This window comes from Furipterus horrens, unplaced genomic scaffold, assembly GCF_987537825.1.
Source record: "Furipterus horrens unplaced genomic scaffold, mFurHor1.1.pri manual_scaffold_9, whole genome shotgun sequence".
NCBI lineage: Eukaryota > Metazoa > Chordata > Mammalia > Chiroptera > Furipteridae > Furipterus > Furipterus horrens.
Window position 1 is genome coordinate 94,674,861 of NW_028327179.1, and position 19,442 is coordinate 94,694,302.

The 19,442-nt window shown below is 41.8% G+C and overlaps 1 protein-coding gene across 3 annotated transcripts in view; it reads right to left on the bottom strand.

Annotated features, from left to right (window-relative positions):
* Positions 1-11,323: 11,323 nt before the first annotated feature.
* BRAF (B-Raf proto-oncogene, serine/threonine kinase) overlaps positions 11,324-19,442 on the bottom strand; it is a 108,530-nt gene continuing 100,411 nt past the window's right edge. For all 3 annotated transcript variants that reach the window (XM_090287593.1, XM_090287592.1, XM_090287594.1), the window contains 3 exons: positions 18,174-18,308; positions 13,935-14,088; positions 11,324-11,417 (listed from right to left, as the gene is read on the bottom strand). In XM_090287593.1, coding sequence (XP_090143719.1) covers positions 11,395-11,417; positions 13,935-14,088; positions 18,174-18,308 — 312 coding nt within the window. In that variant the 3' untranslated portion in view covers positions 11,324-11,394. The remainder of the gene's footprint in view (positions 11,418-13,934; positions 14,089-18,173; positions 18,309-19,442) is intronic.

Sequence of the window (19,442 nt, forward strand, 5' to 3'; positions counted from 1 at the left end):
GCTTGGGGTGACACACTGATGGGTGATGACATTAAGTCTGACCCCATACTTAGCTAGTGTCATACTGCCTTCTTCTCTAGCCAATGTCTTAGTCATACATGTGTTGAGAGCTAATGTGAAAACTTGCCATTTCTCTACTGCTGGTGTCTTGTTGCCTTGAGTGTACAAAGGTTAGAGGTCAGGGCAGGCTATTGTGTTTATGTATCTTTTGTGGGCTGGGCACTGTGTTCAGTGGCCATCTGTGGAACTCATGACACTTGTAACTAGGAATTCTTAGGGCTGGAGGAATGGGACACAAGGGTGAAATGGATATTCTTTTTCTCAAAGTTGTTTCAAAGTACTTTATAGTTGCCGGTAGCATCACAATTTTGAGAGTGGGTAGGATAGGATTTTCCTCTATCCATAGGTAAAAACCTGTAGGATAGAGTGGCTTAATCACTTGCCTGGAAACATAACTATTCATGTATTTAAAAAAATATTTTTAGAGAGAGGGAAAGGGAGGGAGAAAGAGAGGGAGAGAAACATCAACGTGTGGTTGCCTTTCACGCGCCCTCAAGTGGGGACCTGGCCCCTGACTGGGGATCGAACCTGCCACCCTTTGGTTTGTAGGCCAGAGCTCAATCTACTGAGCCACATCAGCCAGGACCTATCCATATTTTTAATTTAGGTTTTTGACCACCTAGGCACTGGGAATACAATGCTAAACAAGACAGGGAAGATTCTGTTCCCAGGGAGCTTCCATTATAGGGAAGGGAAAAAAGACAAAGGTGACCAAGTGCTATGAAGGAAGTGACGCTGGGCGATGTGCTGGAGATGGGTGGGGACAGCATTTGACCTGAAATCTGAACTTGTAGGAGGAACCAGTTTTGTGAAGGTTTAAGGCGCAAGTGCTGTAGGGACAAGGAACAGCAAGAACCAGTGTCTGGGGTGGGACCGAAGTCTGCATGTTTAAGGAACAGGGAGTCCAGTGGGGATCCAGCAGGTGAGGCGAGGTTGGGGGCAGGTGAGGTTAATAGGTCACGGCTGCATTTATGTGCAATGCAGTGAGGAGCCGGCAGGCCCTGAACGGGTGGGCGGGCTTGTGACTGGATAAGCGATCCTAGCCCTTAGTTTGCACACCCTCTCCAGTGCTCAGTGGTCAGTGGGCATCGAAACAAAGCTGAAGCAAGGGGAGCAGCCAGCCTCCCCCTCCCCCACTGTCAGCTGCAGCAGCCCTGTACCTGTTGCCCGGGCGCTGGCCACACTCCCCTTGGTTTGGTGTTTCCTCACCTGTGCAAGAGTGAGCTGTCTCAGCTGGTAAGCGTTTAGGCTAAAAGACCATCCGATCTCCGTACTTTTCAGTTCCCATTTTTGTTGCCCCTTGCCCTGCTGTGTCGATAAAATTTGGGGGAAATTTCAACAGTTAACTCAAGTGGGATAATGTCAGCTCTTTTCCTTTGAAGCCAATCAAAATGGCCTGACTCGAAGTAGAAGATAACTAATAAAACAGCAGTCTCCTAAATTCAGCCAGAGGGGCCTTCACCCACTGGGTCTTCTTGTCCGTAACGGGGGCCGGGAGACCAGTTTGAGCTGATGCGGAAGTCGTCCCCAGGCTTTTCTCAAAGGCCATGACAGCTGATGGGAAATACGTAAGTGGGAGCGGGTCCGAAAGAGATGCTTAATCCATTTGGATGGCTACATGTAGTTAAATAACAGCGAAAACTTAAATGTGTTAACTTAAATCCTCACATTCTATATTGTAGGTGAGGAGGTTGAGCCATAGATGGGTTAGGTAACTTGTCCAAGCTCATACAGCGTTAGAGCTGAGGTTCAAATCCTGGCTGTCTGGCCCGAGGTTAAGTCAGCTTATCTCAGAATTAATACGGCATAGTGTAAACCTTGTTCGGGACTTCTTTTTTTAACTTCTTCCATTACCATTTATCCCCCTTATATGTCCCTCCCGCCTCATGACCCACCCCTGATTTTACATTATGACCTAAAATAGCAATTACACACACACATATAAATAATCCAAGTTTTATGAAACAGTTCTTACCTGTGATGTGCTGTTTTCTCTTATTCTATATACAAAAAAAAAAAAAAAAAAGAGGGTCAGAGATTGATTTTACTACTTATTAATGGGCCTCAGCCTGCAGCTTGAAAAACTGGCAGAGTTTGAAGAAACCAGGCCTTGGAGGCAAGCTTGTGGATCTGACTCACAGCTCTACCATTTACTAGCTGTGAGTTTGGCCAGGTTATTTGATCTGTCAGTTTCCTCATTTCTACATGGACAAATAGATTAAATGGGTTAGCATGAAAAACCCTTAGAATTGTGTCTGGCATGAAGGAAGTACTCTCAAGTGGAAGTCACTGATTTCTATATCACTGGGTCTAAGCTAAGTTTATAGTGACCCCTGCATCCCAGTTTGATTTTATAGAAAAGCCTTCATGTGGATTCAGCTGTAACCAGACATCCCAGCAGATTCAGCGCCACCCCTCCTCTGCCTACAACCAGACATTTAGGATGTCTCTCTTCCAAACGAGGAGCTAAGGGTGCATTCAAGGTTAAGTTTTAGGGTGTACCTGGTGGGTGGAGAGATATACCTTCATCAGTGGAAAGGCAGGTGGTGAAGGAGTTATTGATGGCACCAGAGAAGATCAGGTGTCACATTTTAACCCGTGTGTAGCTTAGTTTCCTGTGGGAACTTGAGAGTAAATAACATACAGGGTTAGCTAATCAATGGAGATGGGAGGTACTGCATAAGGAACACCTGTGGTGTGCATAGTACAGAAAGGCACAGAAGTGACCTTGGCTCCGCTCACCCCTAGAACTGTTCTGTAGAAGAGGCTGACCTGGTGGCCTGCCTCCTGTCTCATCAGGGGTCATCGGAACAGTGTGCAGTGGAGGAAGGGGAGGCTGCTTGGCCTGCTGCTGACCTGCCTCCGCAGCTGGGCCTTTGTCTTTTGGCACCTACACAAGCGGTGGCTTGCCTAATAAAGACAGCAGGGGCAAGTGGAGGATGCCTGCCCATGAGCCACAAACTCGTGACATCAACACCCACTTCTGTCCGAATTTCTTGACAGGCATCATGACCACAGCAACATGATAGAAAACACCAAGTACTGACCTTGGGAACAAGAGTCCTGACTTCAGTCCTGGCTCTGTGAGCCTCGGCAAGTCATCCTCGGGCTTTATATGCAGTAACGGAGGTGAGGAGACTCGGACCAGATTATCAGTAAGAATGCTTTTCCGCTCCAGTACCTACTGCATCTAGGAGAACTCGCTAATCCAGACAGTAGGTCCAATTATCACAGCTTCTGGTGAAGTTTCAGAAAAGCTGGTGTGGTAGGGTTCTTTATAATAGGATTTTATCACAGTAGTTGAAGCATTCACAAAGCTGGGTTAACTTAAGGAAAACCTCATCGGATGACATATTCTTTAAAAATAAGGCCACAATTGTAATCACGTATGGTTATTTAGAAAATGAGTTTCTAAGACATTTATATTACAGAATCACACTTTTCAGATGAGAAAACTGCAGTTCAGAGAAAATTCTTTGAAGTCTGGGCAGCATTTTATGATTATTTGGAGGGGCATGAAGACCAGAAACCAGATACCTCAAATGCATGCCATTCTGAAGACTTTTCTGTTTCTGTTGTTCTCAACGGCAGTGGTTGCTTTACTCCTGAAAACTTTGCCCAGTAATGTGACATAGCTTGAATATACTCTAGGTATCTTTCAGACATCAGGTATTGACTCCAAATATGCAAAATCAACTTTTTGGGGTAGCCAGGATTTTTTAAAAAATGAAGTAAAAAAACGAGTGCATAGTTTCAAATAATGTGTGTGTGTACACATTCTATGTTCCTACAAAAAACATATTGGAAGCTGTGTCAAGGAAGCTTGAAAGCTCCAGACATACCCCTTAAATGGCTCCATTATAGCATACACTTCACCTGAGCTCCTGGAGGGGACCAGTCAGGTCCCAGATTCGAAATACTTAAGGGTCATCACCAACATGGGACAAAAAGATGGGACAAAAAGACTGCCGTCATCACGACAACAGTGTGGCCAGTACAGTGTAACATGCATCTGGCTTGACAGCTCACTTTCAGACTATTTCTTCTGTAAGTAACTTCTACCCACCAAGCAGTCATGGGCGTTACGAGTGTGAAACAAAACGTATAGTTCTCACGCCCTCCCCCATCTGGAAGAACTGGCTGTTGATACCCTATTTCTGTTACTGAACGTGAGGGTGCTGGAAAAATAATGTTGAAGACTTCTCCATGCAGTCAATCTTTATTATAGCAGTATTCGCATATTCACATCAAGTACATAGAACTTTTTTGCCTTTTATATAATACAGAGTTTTTAAATAACTTTACACAGAAATAAATTTCTTCAATCTGAGTTTCAGCTATCTTTTTTATTTAATTCTTCATGCTTTCTATCCAAACTGAACAATATTTTCCATTGTACAAATTTACATGAGAAAAATTCCAAAGTACAAATGAAGGGACCTGAGCAGGAAAGAGAACCAAAGTATCAAGAAGTGGGTTTGGGGAAGAATTAAAAAAAAAAAAAAAAAAAAAAGTCAAGCAAACATCGAGGATTAAGGGACAAGGGGGAGACATCATCCATTTGACTGAAAATAAATGTCTTTTTATTTTAATCAATTCAAAAATAAGTTTTAAAAATAGTTACTCCATAATTTTTGCAAAGCAGGTATAGAGGTCTATGGACAATTAAAAAGCCCCCACCTTTCACTGGGCACACCCCCGACTCCACGAGAACCTTTGCAATGCTCGAGTGGAAGTGAACTGAACCCACACCTGTGGCAGCGAGACCGAGGAATGTGCGTGTGAACCGCCACAGGCTTGGGGTGGCAAACCTGGAGCCATGAATTCACCTCAGGTAAAGCATGAAGGATTTCCCTTTCCTCTCCCTTAGAAGATCTCTCCTCAAACCAGGATGGAAATGAAAAGGGGGGTGATGTCCTCCTTCTTGGTCTAAACCAAAGAGCGACCGTAACTGCTGTATAGAAAGGAACACGTTGGTGAGTGGTCGGATGCAATCCCCCATCAGCTGCGCGCTCCTGTCTCAAGAGGAGCAGAGACTGCTGAGTGAGGAGAGGCCAGAGTGTACAACCAACAAAAACATGTCATTGTGACAGTCCCTCCCATCAGGCGACACCACGAAGGCCAAGCCGGGACTACAAGGTGTAGCGTGGCCACAGGAAACCGAGGACTGAACGCGCACATCCTCACACGGAGGCCAAGGGGCACGGCACGCGCGCGCACACACACACACACCCCGTATGTAAACTAATGTGACATGAAGATAAATACGACAGAAAGATTAGCCACGTATGTTGGTAATTAATGTGAAGAAAAAGGCATGATGTTTTCATAGCCGGTTTTAATCAGCTATGTCTGGAACACACACAAGTGTGTAAGGAAGGAATGATTCTTTTAAAAAACCCGTTCACAGCTTAGAAGAAAAAGCACACTTATGCACTCTTACATTTTATTTCAGATTATGGTTTATTTTCCACGCTCACATCAATTTTCCCCTACCCTCAGACTTACCCCCCCACCCTTTTTGGTCCATTGTTTTCTTTATTTGTGCCTAGTCTGCGAGCTTTTGTTGCTTCTGTGAGTCTGAAGCTTCCTCCCACGTAACTCCTGCTCCACCAAAACGCACATGGGTTAAAAAAGCTCAGCACACAAATGGAACACAGTAATTTTCAAAAGAAAACTGGTACTAAGCAACTTACTCGGAACCCCCCGTGCACCCCTGTAACCAGAACCCTCCTCTGCTGCGTCTCCCAACTGAAACGCGTGCCGACTCCCTGCGGAGACCCCGCGACGAGAAGCAGCCGCTCCGGGGCGCGGGGCAGCCTGCTCAGCCTGCCGGGAGGCGTGGGCGGTGTGCGCAAATCCTTTGCCGTTTGGGATACTAACATGAATAAACATATTTCAGTTTTTTGTTTTTAAAGAGTATTTCAATATATAGAATTCTTTTTAAAAATGTGTCACAAAAACAAAAGAGATCCATTGGCTGTGTCCTTGTCCACAGCTGGTTATGCCATTGTAATTAATTAGCCAAAACAGCTAAATAAAATTAAACATCTTAATGAAACCTTTTAGTGATGAATAAGACTAACAGTTGAAATTGCGATGCCGAAATAAAAAACCTACTTAAACATTTTTTTGAGGTGGGGACTAACTGACCCTATGCATTTTTAAATAAAGCACTGCTTCCTTAATTTAAGATTTTAGGACTTCAGCTTCTATCTTCTTCTACTTTAAAAATACCTGACAGACATCGTTAATTACCCTTCATACGACTGACAAAATTCAGGGCTGAGTTTCGGTGTAAACGTCTTTGCCCAAACAGAAGTAAAAATGTCACCCGGAAACAGGACAAAGCTTACTGTCTAGTGCACTGATACCACGGGACCCTTACCAGCATTTCCAGTTTTACCAGAGCTGGCGACATGGAACGCGAACACACTGGCCACGTCACTCCCCGCTGGCCCACACACGACCAGGCCGAGGTGCTGCTGCGCGATGGCCTGTGAGCGTCAGCGACGCGCCTTCGTGAAGCACCGCGGGGACTTGCTGAAGACAGCGGACTGCCTCCCTCGGAGGGCGGTGAGGAATGACACGAGACGTAAGAAACGTCCCATGAAGTGTGTCCAGTTCACAGCCACGGTCAGCTCATCAATTATTCCAACGCCTCTTCATAAAGCACCCCCACGGCCCGACAGCACCGCACCCGGCATCAGCGGCACTGTCCCGCTTAATTTGCCAACCGGTCCTGGCAGGCAAGTTTATATTTCAAACTCTGCAAAACCAGTGTCCAGGCCGGCGGCAGTACTCCGGCAACTGATAAAATCAAATTCCGCCCCATATTTTAATTTCCTCCCCACTTCTAAGTTCACACACACAACCGCTGCCCAGCTTACAGTACTTCAACCTTAAACTACAGCAAGTTCTTAAAAGGCCTGTCAAATATTTGTTATATAAAAGTTCCATGCTTTGAAGAACCTATGGGAGTAGAAAAAGTTTCTCTAGAAATGTCACTGAACTATAATTTCAACCTATTTGCTCTATGTGATAAATATATCTGACTATGCTAGGGATTATGTGTCTTAAAAAAATAATTTTATTTACTGAAAATTTACCTGTGTTTTTCATTTTCTTAAACGTGATTTTGGCTATAAACTCTTTAGTGCATTTCTCTTTGCAGTCTTGGTTGCACTCTAGAAAATACGAACACAGCTCAATTAGCCCAGAGTGGCTGCTCTCTTCACAAGTCACTGATTTCTGCTAAAATTTTAGCTTTTTTATTGCATCATGAAGGCACAGTAAGATCATTTGGCAAATTGTCAAGGTATTTTTTCTAGAGCCTCACCTACGCCTTTTCAGTGTATGATCTACAAGCTGCTTCCTGCTTGTACTCACAGTAGACCTCCCATGTCCGGCTACGTGTTTTTAAAAAAAATAGCCTGACGGTTGGAAACAGCTCGTCCCCAGGTGCTGCTCTTCTAGCACTAACAACGCCAGCTGGGACAGAGAAGAGAATCTTGCAGAACAGGTAGTAATTCTCTACCCTCTGAGCCGGGCAGTCCGTCGGAGCATCTGTGCAGGTGACAAAGCTGTGGTTACCTCACTCTGAGGGTGTAGTGTCTTGCCAAGCCCACTGAAAATTAGAAGCACATCACTGGCCGTGAAGTGATACCCTAACTATTTAACGTCATGCAACTGACTTGAGGCTGAGGTTCCGAAACGCGCCCCTAGCGGATTCTGGCACGACTCGCGACAACATTCACACTCGGACCGAGCGCCAGTGCTCAGTATCACTGCTGAAGTGTTTAATGCCCTTGCGGACAAAAGGAAGGCGCGCACATACAAGCACACAGTAACAGGTAAAATCCTAAGTCACCTTCAGGTTCTAGAGCTCCTGACTGTTCATATTTTAAAATAAATAACTATGCATCACCTCATTCGGAGGAGGTAGTTTTTTGAGGAGGTCACCTGAACTCTGCAGTGTGTTTCAACCTAAAGCTGGATGGGGTTTGCCCGCGGCGGACGGTGAATGCACTGGAGGGGTGTCGAGAGCTGGGGGCGGGGGGCACAGCTCCAAGGCTGCCTGATGGATTAAGCACGGCATTGTGTGATAAGGAGCTATCACCGCACCCCCACGAGTCTGGGAACTATTTACAGTTTCAGCTGGACAGTGTTGGGAGTCCTCAGTTATTTCTTGATAACTATATAGTGCCCTTTCTTCTCCAACACCTACATGAATATAACACATATATTTTATATCTGTGATTTTATCTTCTAGGATGTCCCAGTATGTCCTGCCAGATCTCCCTCACATGCAACCAGGGACTGCATGTTCAGGGACCAGAACTTGACGGCTAGACAAAATCTTTTAAGGTGCACGTTATGTACAGATTATCACACTGGATTTTTCTATTCACAAATCCCTTTTATAAACTACTTTTTGGTCAGTATTATTTTAGTGGCAGAAGTCTAGACCCTAGACTGTAGTTTAACGATAAAAAAAAGTCCATCAGGAATACCACGTCTCTTAAAACAATCATTTGTGGTTGCTCTCAAATGTTTCGGGCTTCACCTCTCCTCACCCCAAGTAAACTACACGACAGAAGGCACTGCAGCCACTTTACGGAAAGACAGATAACTACAGCCCTGCAAGATAACTGGTGAAGCAGCCACAAGCTGTTTATACAAATGACTCGTAAAGTGCTTTGCACATCAAGTTCTTCCTTGTATTTTCGTAGGAGCTCAGCAAGTCTACCTGTAGTTAAGCATCAAAAACAATAAAGCGAGTGAGACACAGAGGTAAACTCCTTTTCCATGTCAACTGTAAACTAGAGAAAAAAAAATTCGATGGCTAAAAGGGAAAAAAGGGAAATTTTCAAATCTTATTTTTATTTTTTAAGGACTCTATAAAAATCTCTCAAGAATACCCTGAGCCTGGCTTCTGGGGAGAGATGCATTTGAGATCATGTCTGTTCCTTCTTTTCAAGCGAGACAGCAACCTATTTTCAAAAGAAAGGGAAGAAAAAAGCGTACTAACGTGAGTCGTGTTTGGAAAACCGCGGTGCTAAGCTTCCTCCGTAACTAGTTCCTGGGCTGCCCCGGCTTCCCCAGCTGGGCCTGGCTTGCTCGGCGCACAGGCCTGCAGTTTAAGCCCAGTTCTCTGCGATCGTGGCAAAGGGAACACAAGCATGTTTAAAAGCATCCAGGAGGACATCTTTAGAAAGAAAAATTAAAAAATGCTTTTTAAAAGAGGGAGCGTTGTACACACAAGATGCTCTTCCAATGAGCATGAATCACTTCCATCTGTGCAATTTCTGAGTTTCGTTAAGATACTGCTCTGCTCATGTAAGATTTAAGAACACACTGCTTTTCAAACTAACTAATGGCCTCAGTATATTTTTCATTCTACTGGGACAGCTTCTTACAGGTGTGTGAATTTTCAGTAGGCCTGCCTGTGAACACAGGCATCTTGGTAAAAATCATCTAATGGCAGTGAGCTGAGGAGGCTGAAAGAGTGGGGCGAGTTACAAGTTACAATTTTAAAGTAACAATTCCTAATTCCCTAATTTATTTTATAGGTCCTGTTTAATTTCTTTCAGATCCTTGGCTTCCTAACCTGGCTGGGCTAAGTATTTGATCTGATATACATTCCTAAATCCTGGTAAGAGGTCCTAGACTCATGATAAGGGAGGTATTTGCCATGAATTAGCCATTAACATGTCCACAGCCGCTTTCTTTGTCAGGACTGTGACTTATACCCCCCTCACCAAAGGCCGAAGGAAGCTAGGACTAGGTTATATTTTTTACTCATACAAAGTAAAGAATGAGGTTCTTGATATCACAGCAGCTTTCTATGAAAACAAGTGACGCTTCACACGCCCTTCTCAGTTCCAGCACACCTAGAACTCCTCTGTTCTCTGCCTGGGAAACTCAGCTGCCAAACTACCCAATCTTTTGAAGACCAGGCTTGGGAAAAAAGGAAGAAGGAGAATAAATGGAGACACCACCATGTTTTATTTTAGGTTGCATATTCTAGATAAAAGACTAGAAAGAGGATGAGGATGTAGTGTAGATGTAAATTGGAAGAAACAATGAGATACTAGCAAAGATGTTAGTATGGATCCAGCAAGTACCATTAATTTAAAAATTATAAATATTTTTCATGTGCTAAGACTCCCCATATTTAGGTAGAGAAAAGGATAATAATTTTTCTTTAAAAGTCGCTTATATAACAAAAATACAATTTTCCAGGATATATAATTCTAGTGGGAAGTATTATTTCATTCCAATTTAATTAAATCTGAAAATTATTTTCTTTTTAATAAAAATATAATAGAAGAAACTCAGAAATTAAAACTTGTACCTTACATTTAAATTACATAAATGTCTCACATTCAAGACTGTTATCAAGCAGTTTTGTAGGCTTTTGATTAGATACCACCATGGCGTTTTTGTGCCTTGGACAAAGTAGCCACGTAAGTACTTGGTGACTGGAAGAGCTTAGGAGGAAGATTTTCCTGAGAACTTGCTATATTGTGGAGGAAAAAAAAAATCCCCAAACACCTCTCATCATTGCTGGACCCAATGAGCAAAGACCGCAACGCGCGCCCGCACGCCCCAGCCTGCCTGGTTAGGCAGACACCCTCAGTGAGCAAGGAGATAAAGGCCAGAAACCCAGGAGGTCAGGAAAAAGATGCAGCATCCCCTTTCCCTCTGCACCAAATCGTGGCTCCATCCCCCCTCATCCTCCATTTAGATCAAACAGCTTCACTGTGATAAAAACCTGCCACGGGCGGGATGCGCACCGCACAAGGGCATGCTGCATTTCTGTTCCATCCCTCAGAAGGGGACCGGTGGTGGCGAGGGATAGAGCTCCGCAGCCGAACCCCAGAACAGGAAAGAGAACGATGCTTGGTGAATGCAACTGCCCCATCAGAGGATCGGCCCCTCATTGATCTGGTGGTTAGAAGGGCACAGCTGGCCGGCAGACCTTCCAGAGCAAATTGCCCAAGCTGTAGCAGCGGGTTCTTTCCATCATGCCTGACCGTCAAAAGGTCAGAACTCAGGGTCTCTCCTCTGTCTTCCTGGGACTGGGCAGACTTGTATGCACGTGGTGTTTGTGCTGAAGAAGAAACACTGGCAGCAGAGAATTCTGGTTCCTAAAACATTCTTCCCTCTTTTCTTGGATGGAGAATTCCATTCTGTTCCATACCAGCTTATGCATTGAAAAATTTGAATCTTTAAAAAAAGATCTGAGGAACAGAACTGTGTTTTGATGTTAACAAATTGTACGAACACAAGACTTAAGAAATAAGAGTAGGTGCTGCCATGATGGTGTTGCTACTTGAAGGCTGCAAATTCTCCTGTAGAGGGAGGATAAGAGCTAATTTTAAAAAAGTTATCTCAATTACCTAGAGACACAGAAAAGACTCATTGCAGCCCATGATACCTAGTCCACCAGCATCATCACAAATTTAAAGAGAAGAATGGCTCAGATCCATGGAAGGGGACAACTTGCACAGGACGCAGAGCGTGGGTCAATGACACGGACGAAGAATTAAGTCTGCCGACAACTTCCTAGTTGGGTTTTACGTGCTGTGGTTCTCATCAAGCAGAAAGCAGTTCCAATGAACAAGACATCTCAGAAACTGATTGTAAAATACTAAGGTTGATTTGTAGAATACTTTACTCCTGAACAATCAGCTCATTTTCATTATAATGCTACTATTAGAAAGGAAGAAGTAGAGCTTATCCTTATTTTGCTAAAGATAAAATTATAAGGTCCCATGATTTGTCCACATTTCACATTTGACTGAAGAAAAGAAAATCCAGACCCTCCGTATTCTAGTTCATTTCACCTTTTCAACTACCAACAAATGACATACAGGCACATACATGTCTCTGGACAACATTCTCAGCATAAGACGTCTTTAAGCCACAAAGTCTGTTTGAGATATGACACTCCTTTAGTTTACCGAATTTGGGAGCTTCAGAGAGGGGCCATTATTTTTCACCTACCATTTTGTCCACAGCTTCCATCGCAACTTGTGACTAGAGGTCGGTTCTTATTATTATATACGCTATAGGTAATTTTGGGGAGGAGGGGGTTAATAACTAAGAAATACCAGAATTTAGTCAGCCTTAACATCATTTTTCAGTAATCACTTGCCCCACTTAATAATTACTAATAATCATATCTTAAGTGTCACTGGAGGATTCAGAGATCATGCACTTTGATGTTTTCCAACATGTTACAATATCTCAGGTCTTTCTTATTCTTTAAAATATGAGAAAAAAATTTTTCCCACGACTCTTGCCTACACTGAAAACAATGAATCAATTTCTAAAGACATGAACGGCATTACTTATCCTAAGCTACCCAAATGAGGGGCATTTAAAGGTATGCTATACTCATCCCTGAGCAGTTTTCCTGGATGAAATCTAAACTGTTCAAATAAAAAAGTGTTAAAAAAAATTTTGTGGCAGTTAAAAACTAAGTTATTATTAGTTTAAAGTCTTTCCAATTTTCTTCTTTATTGGCTTCAAAGAAGATAGCATTAATGCAGATGTTGTCTGTGTGCCTTAATAAACCGAATTATCAGCTTTATTTAAAAATCAGCACAAATCCAAACTGAATACATGAAGATGTATTTAACAGGCTATTTATGGTCTCTAGGCTGACTCTGAAGTAGAGATGGGCAATTTCTCTGATGCCACCGATGCTGCTTCCCAGTAAGATTATGGGTCACAGCCAGACTATATTGACTGCCATATTATAGTCATTTTCTACACAAGACAGTGTAAACATTAGGAGGCGCCAACAAATACTCTGTAGCACAGAACACCAAAAGAATGGTATTCTTTCATAATAAATACAATCGCCAGGCAACGGATATAAGGAGCACAGAGGTTTCATGAGACGGACGGATCAGGTGATTGCTAAAATAGGCATCAGGAGAGGTAAGATAATTTAAAGTAATAATAATTTTTAAAAATCCATTATCTGGTGTTTGGCAACCAGATACCTAAAAGAAAAACAAACAAACCTAAGAGTTCTCCCAGGAAGCATTCTGTGAAGCTTTTTGGAGGAGGAGGAGGTAGTGCATTTGGAAGGAAATTCGGCTTCTATATATGTAAGATATCCTTAATGTATAAAGAAATATCTAAAAGAAACTTCAATTTATAGCATCTCCCCACTAAAGACCCAAAGTTAAACCATGTCATGTCAAACATGCCACTCCTCAGTGATAGCTTTGGTTACCTGTACCCACAATTTATAAAAAGAAATTGGTCTAGTCTATTGTTTTAAGGAAATAAAGGACATCCACACTTTCCAAACTGTAATAAAAAGAAATAGTTACAGAAAAGAAGGTTAAGAATAAAAACAAGCTTATTCAATTTTAGTGACTTCCTGAATGCGAGCTGTCTGGTCTGCCCGACCCGACACGGGTGAACCTGTTGTCAGCACGCCCCCCCCCCCCCCCAGAAGTGCTGCTGCTGTTCGGAAACCCTAATGGATGGGTGGGAGCTAATGACGAAAGGTGCATGGGAGAAGTTTAATTGAAGTTTAATAATTAGAATAACCAAGGAAACAAAACAAACTGGGAACAGTAAAGCATCTTGAAGAGGCACCGCAAATTTTAAGCAATGTCTATGCATTTAAAAACCCTTGGACGTTGAAAATCCAAAGCTAAGTATCAATTTTTAGATTGGAGAAAAATCATATCCAGTCTTTAAAAATGTAAGTGTTCTTTGGCTCACTTAAAAAAAAATCCTATTCAACCTGACAACTACATAAGTAAACATGTTCATTTTCCTTTTGTCCCTACCGCCCTGCACACTCCCCTGCGCTAGGTGGACTCAGTGGACAGGAAACGCACCGTAGCCCCCGGCCTGGATGGGTGTTTTCGGAGAAGCACAAGCATAGAGACTGAAATCCTCCGTCTGGAAGCCGGCCCGGTTCAGGGAGGGTTCTGATGCACTGCGGTGAATTTTTGGCAATGAGCGGGCCAGCAGCTCAATAGAGGCGAGAATCTAAGATAAAGAAGAAAAGAAAAAAAAGGAAAAAAGGAAAAAGAAAGAGGAATTAAAATCTAGGTGGTATTAATGTATTAGTATTTAAGATTTCCATCATACTTTACAGGAAAGCACCTGAAATCTTGCATTGCTTTCAGTATTATTCTAAACACCTAGAAAAATATGTAAGGAACTGATATTTTTCCTTAAAAACCACCAAACTACTACAGCTTTAATCTCTGTAAACTGAACAGGGAAAGTAACCCATAATTAGCTTTTACTTACATTTGAGATCATTTGCCAGCCTTGGAACAGTAAATAATAAAATTTTTTAAAGCCAAATATATGCCTATTTCTGACAGAGCACAGTCCCTTTTGGGAAGATGGGCGCGTGATAGGTAAAGCTCTACATGACTTCCTAACGTGACCATCGGAGCAGCTCAGTCTTGAAAGAAACTCAGTAATGGGAACATCCTACACACGTCATTAAAGTAGGGCCCCAAAGACCCAGACTGCTAGTAGCACAGAAGTGAGGAGTGACAGGTGACACCCAAGGGCGAAGATGACAGGAAAACTCTATAATAAAGAGACAGCAACACACAAAGGAGAGAAACTCAGCATATTTTAAGGTATAAAGAAACAGGTTATGCCATGGCTGATGAGGCTCCGTGGATTGAGCGTCGGCCTGCAAACCAAGTGTCGCTGGTTCGATTCCCAGCCAGGGCACATGACTAGGTTGCACGTCAGGTCCCCAGTTAGGGGCGAGTGAGAGGCAACCACACATTGATGTTTCTCTCCCTCCTCTCTTCCTCCCTTCCCCTCTCTCTAAAAATAAAATATAAATAAAATCTTTTAAAAAAAGAAAGAAAGAGAGAGAAACAGGTTATGACTCTTCTGACTCTTCAAGGCATACAGTGTGGTCATGCATGTGCACAATGATGAGACATACGTGTAAAGGGCTCAGCACAATGCCTGGCATATAGTAGGTACTCAACAAAACTTCAGCATCCCTTATTATTACTATTAGTATTTTTCTGAGCTACCAAAACTCTTTAAAATTAAACTATAATCTGTATAATGATTAGCATGAGAAGACAAAGAAATAAACAATGTTACAATTTTTATAGAATAACAAGCGTAACACACAAATCAAAATTCAAATAATACAGTAAAGTATAAATCCTACCTTTCAGGGGTAACCACTGTTACCAGAGTCTACACTTTCTTCTGGACCTTTCCTTTGCATAAACAGGAACATTTGAAAACACAGCCCACCCCAGACTGGCCACCATTTAAAGTGACATCGCACACAGCCTTTGCTGCGCTGCTTTTCCCTACTGGTACCCCCATGTCATCTACAGAGCTACTTTGATCTCTATGTCTTTAATTTCCCCATTTACAGTAAGTAAACATTTTTGTACATATCTGAATACTTGCGGAAGCAGGTTCTGTAGTACAGGTTTTTAGGAGTGGAATTATCAGAGCCAAGGGTGTATGTATTTTAAGTTTATGCATTCTACAAAGTCCTGTCAAAAGGGCTAACCAGTTTACATGCCTCCAACACTGTTCCCCACGCTGGTGACTGCCAATCTGAGGTGGATAACCAAACGAAGTTCACTACATATTGTGCTACTCCGCATTTTACTGATTATCACCGAACTCTTAACATTTGTCCTAAAGTTCATTCACCTTCTGTTATCTCTTTTGTGAGTCACAGTTCATATCTTTTGCTTATTTTCGATTATCTTTTACTTACTGATTTGAAGGAGCCCTTTGTATAATACACATATTTAACCTTTGTTATACATGCTATAGTTATTTTTCTGTTTACCTCTCATTATTTTTACTATATAAAAGTATTAAAACCTTTTTTAAAATACGCTTTATTGATTATGCTGTTATAGTGTTCCAATTTCTTTTCCCTTAGTTCCCCTCCACCCAGTGACCCCCTCCCTCCGATTGTCCCCCCCCCCTTAGTCTATGCCCATTGGTTGTGCATATAGTTCTTCTCAACATCTTCCTGTCTACCCTATTCCCTTCTACTATGCTTCTTAGTTCCTGTACCATCTCCCTCCCTTCCCCCCTTTCTCTTCCCTGCTGACCTCCCCCCAAAACGTTCCCCATACCTTTAGTTCTTTTTCCACTCTCGCTGCCTACTTAGTTTGCCTAAAAGTTTTAAAACTTTTATAAAAGTCATACCTGTTAACCTTTTCCTTATAAATTCTGGGTTTTATCTCTTGCTTAGAAAAGCCATTTCTACCTCTAGGTTATAAAAATGATGTTTTTATAGTTTTATTTTTTATATGTGAACCTTTAGCCATTTGATTCTCTAATGAAAATTAAAAAATAATACTTAGAAGGGGTAGTCGTCAATAATCTGGCAAATGAATGTGTGCATTTCACTTTCTGATACCATGAAAAGAATGAAATGCTATTTATTGTTAGGAATAAGAACAGTTTGTCCCTTTTAATACCTTTTAAAAGGTGGGCCTAAGTCTGTAATTTGCATTATTAACGTACATCAACCAGTTCAAACAGGAGACCCTGGCCCCTGGACGTGAAAAGAACATGGTGTGGGGTCCCGCGGACACCGGCCAGCAATACTGATCTTTCACTTCCACAGCCTTAAAGCCGTCATTTTCTGGGTTAAGGGAGCACCTCTTCCTTCAAAGAACAGTAACTTAGAATTTCCCTTCCCCGCTCAGAGGCAGCCCCTGAGAGACTTGGTGAAACTATAAATTCTCTCTTTAATTCTTGAGGTGGGAATAAAAGACTCGCTCATTCCTGCAACAGTGGCCTTCGTCTAAGAACCCAGCTGCGACCGAGTCCTCACGGCCGAGGGTTAGAAGGCCCGGGCCAGTGGGTGTGGCACCTGAGTAAGCCAGGTGGTCGGCGCCTGCGAACCGCGCTGAGTGATCGAGACACATTTATCGAGTGCTGCCAGGTCCTAAGCAGCGAAAAACACTGCCGGGGGATATTATATTACAATATCTACTATAGCTCAACTCTCTAAGCTTTATTCCGGTACTTTGTTCCAGTTTATGAGGCTTATTGAAAGATTATGAACTTAAGGGCTTTACCCTTACTTACAACATAAACAGATAAAAAGAAATGGAGAACTTCCAAAAATCAGAGAAAGGCCCTTCAAAAAGACCTAGTAGTAAAGGGAAGTTTGGAATCTGTTTATTTTCCCATCAAGAAAAGTTAAAGCAGCACTTAAATGTGGTCTGTGGAGAAACTACTTTGGTCTTAACACGAAGATATCACTTGCCTTCGTTACTGTCATTATTTCTGTGTGAGCGGCGATTTCAGAGGCCGCATGATACAAGCGCTGCATCACGATGAATGCAAACCGGGGAGTCCAGCTGTCCTTGTTTTGCAGAGATTTGCAAAAAAGGTAAAACAATGCTACTTTCCCATTTTTTTTTTTTGGTTTGGGAAAACAATTACTTTTCATAAAAATGTTATTTAACATGTAATGGTTTTATTCTGTTTAAATAAATTTATAAATATTTTAAAACCTCAGTTGAAAACTTAGCTTAAAGTTTTAAAATGGCAATTATTACTTATATACACAAGCTCTTGGCAGAGTCTTCAGTCGTTTTTAAGTGTGTAAAAGAGCTCTGAGACCAAAACTTGAGGACAGCTAGACAAATGCCAAGTCTTCCTGAGTATTTTGAGTTGGAATCCCAAGTTTCTAGGTATACAGCAGTCCCTCGCTATATCATGGTTCATTTATCGCGCCTAACTGTATCGCGGGATTTAAAAAATATTATGTTTAATTATTTATTGCGGATTTTTCGCTATATCGCGGGATTTTGCGGTCCTGTATATGTATGTTGTTAAAGTTAGGCAGGTTTAAGAGTGTAGAATAAATGTAAGGTTCCTACTTCGCGGGGGGCGTCTAGAACGTAATACCCGCGGGAAGTGAGGGAAGACTGTACCACTGTTCAACCTTTATGAAATGATCTTTGCCTTTACTTATCTGGAGTTTGCACACAATCACACGAAATCCAAATCCATGAAATACAAACTGTGTGCTCTCAAAAATCTGTGTCTGAATGTCAAGCTGTCCTTTTAGGAAACATAAAGCCTTTCCTTACTTGGGGGAAGAGTGGTCTCTCGTCTCTTTTCTTTTTCAGGCACTCCGCCATTAGTCTCTTCATGGCTTTAGGACAGTTACTTCGTACCTTACTGAGATCTGGAGATAGATATCCTCGTCCCACCATGAAAATTATCTGGGAAGAAAAAAAAAGGCAAATCATATAACTTGTAGAGGAGTTGAAAAACACAAACACTGAAAAGTCAACAAGCTGTACACTTAGACATGTACTTTTCTGTATGTACATTACTTATCAATAAAAAGTTGAAAAACACAAGGCTAATATCCTGATGCCTCCATATAGAAAAGGACCAATACTTCATGAGCTGCAAGCTGTGGACTGTTGTTAAGGTCTCCTGATTGCTCCCCATGCTCCGTCCCTACTCACCCAATGCATTTTCCCACTGGTAGGATCATTGTTCTAAAGCACAGATCAGAACGTGACTCTTTTCTGCTTAAGCAATTTATTGGGCATCATGCTAAGTCCTTTATATATACTGTATGTAGCAGGAACAAAAAAGGTTAAACTTTTTAGCAGTTGTTTTTACAGCTGCATTTTAAACTTTTGTTGAGGAAACTCTAACGTGGTATTTAGTTACATAAATCTGAGAAACAGAGCCTCTTCCTGAGAAAATCTTCTGTATAATAAGTAACAAGGCTTGTCTTCCCTGGGCACAGATTTGTAATTTTTCTAATTTCTTTTTTTTTTTTTTTTTTAGATTTTACTTATTTATTTTTAGAGATGGGAAGGGATGGGAAGGGAGAGAGAAAGAGAGGGAGAGAAACATCAATGTGTGAGAGATATCAACCGGTCTTGGGGACAACTGAACTCTGCATATGATTGTAACTAAACTCTTGATTTTCTCATCTTCTTACTTATTTGAACAATATTTCTCAGTGCTTACTTCTTTAAAAATAACACAAGGAAAAGGACTGATGCTCACTATCAGCTCATTCTAGCAAAAGTCATACTTATCCATAGATACATAAATAAATAGAAAAGCCCCATGTTGTTCATTAAGATACACATTTCCAATAAAAGTTTACCTTTGATGTTTCTATGCAATCAACACTTATTTTCATCAGTTATACATTAAGAGTTATTAATAATGGCATAATTCACAATTTAAAAACAACATTCAGAGCCAATAAAACTCACAGGAAATTTTTTTACTCTAAATTTAAATACTTTTTTGTTGTTGTTGCAGAGATGTAACTTGAGTGATCATTCAAAATCTTTAAAGCATAAAACTACATTAGGAAAAAATTC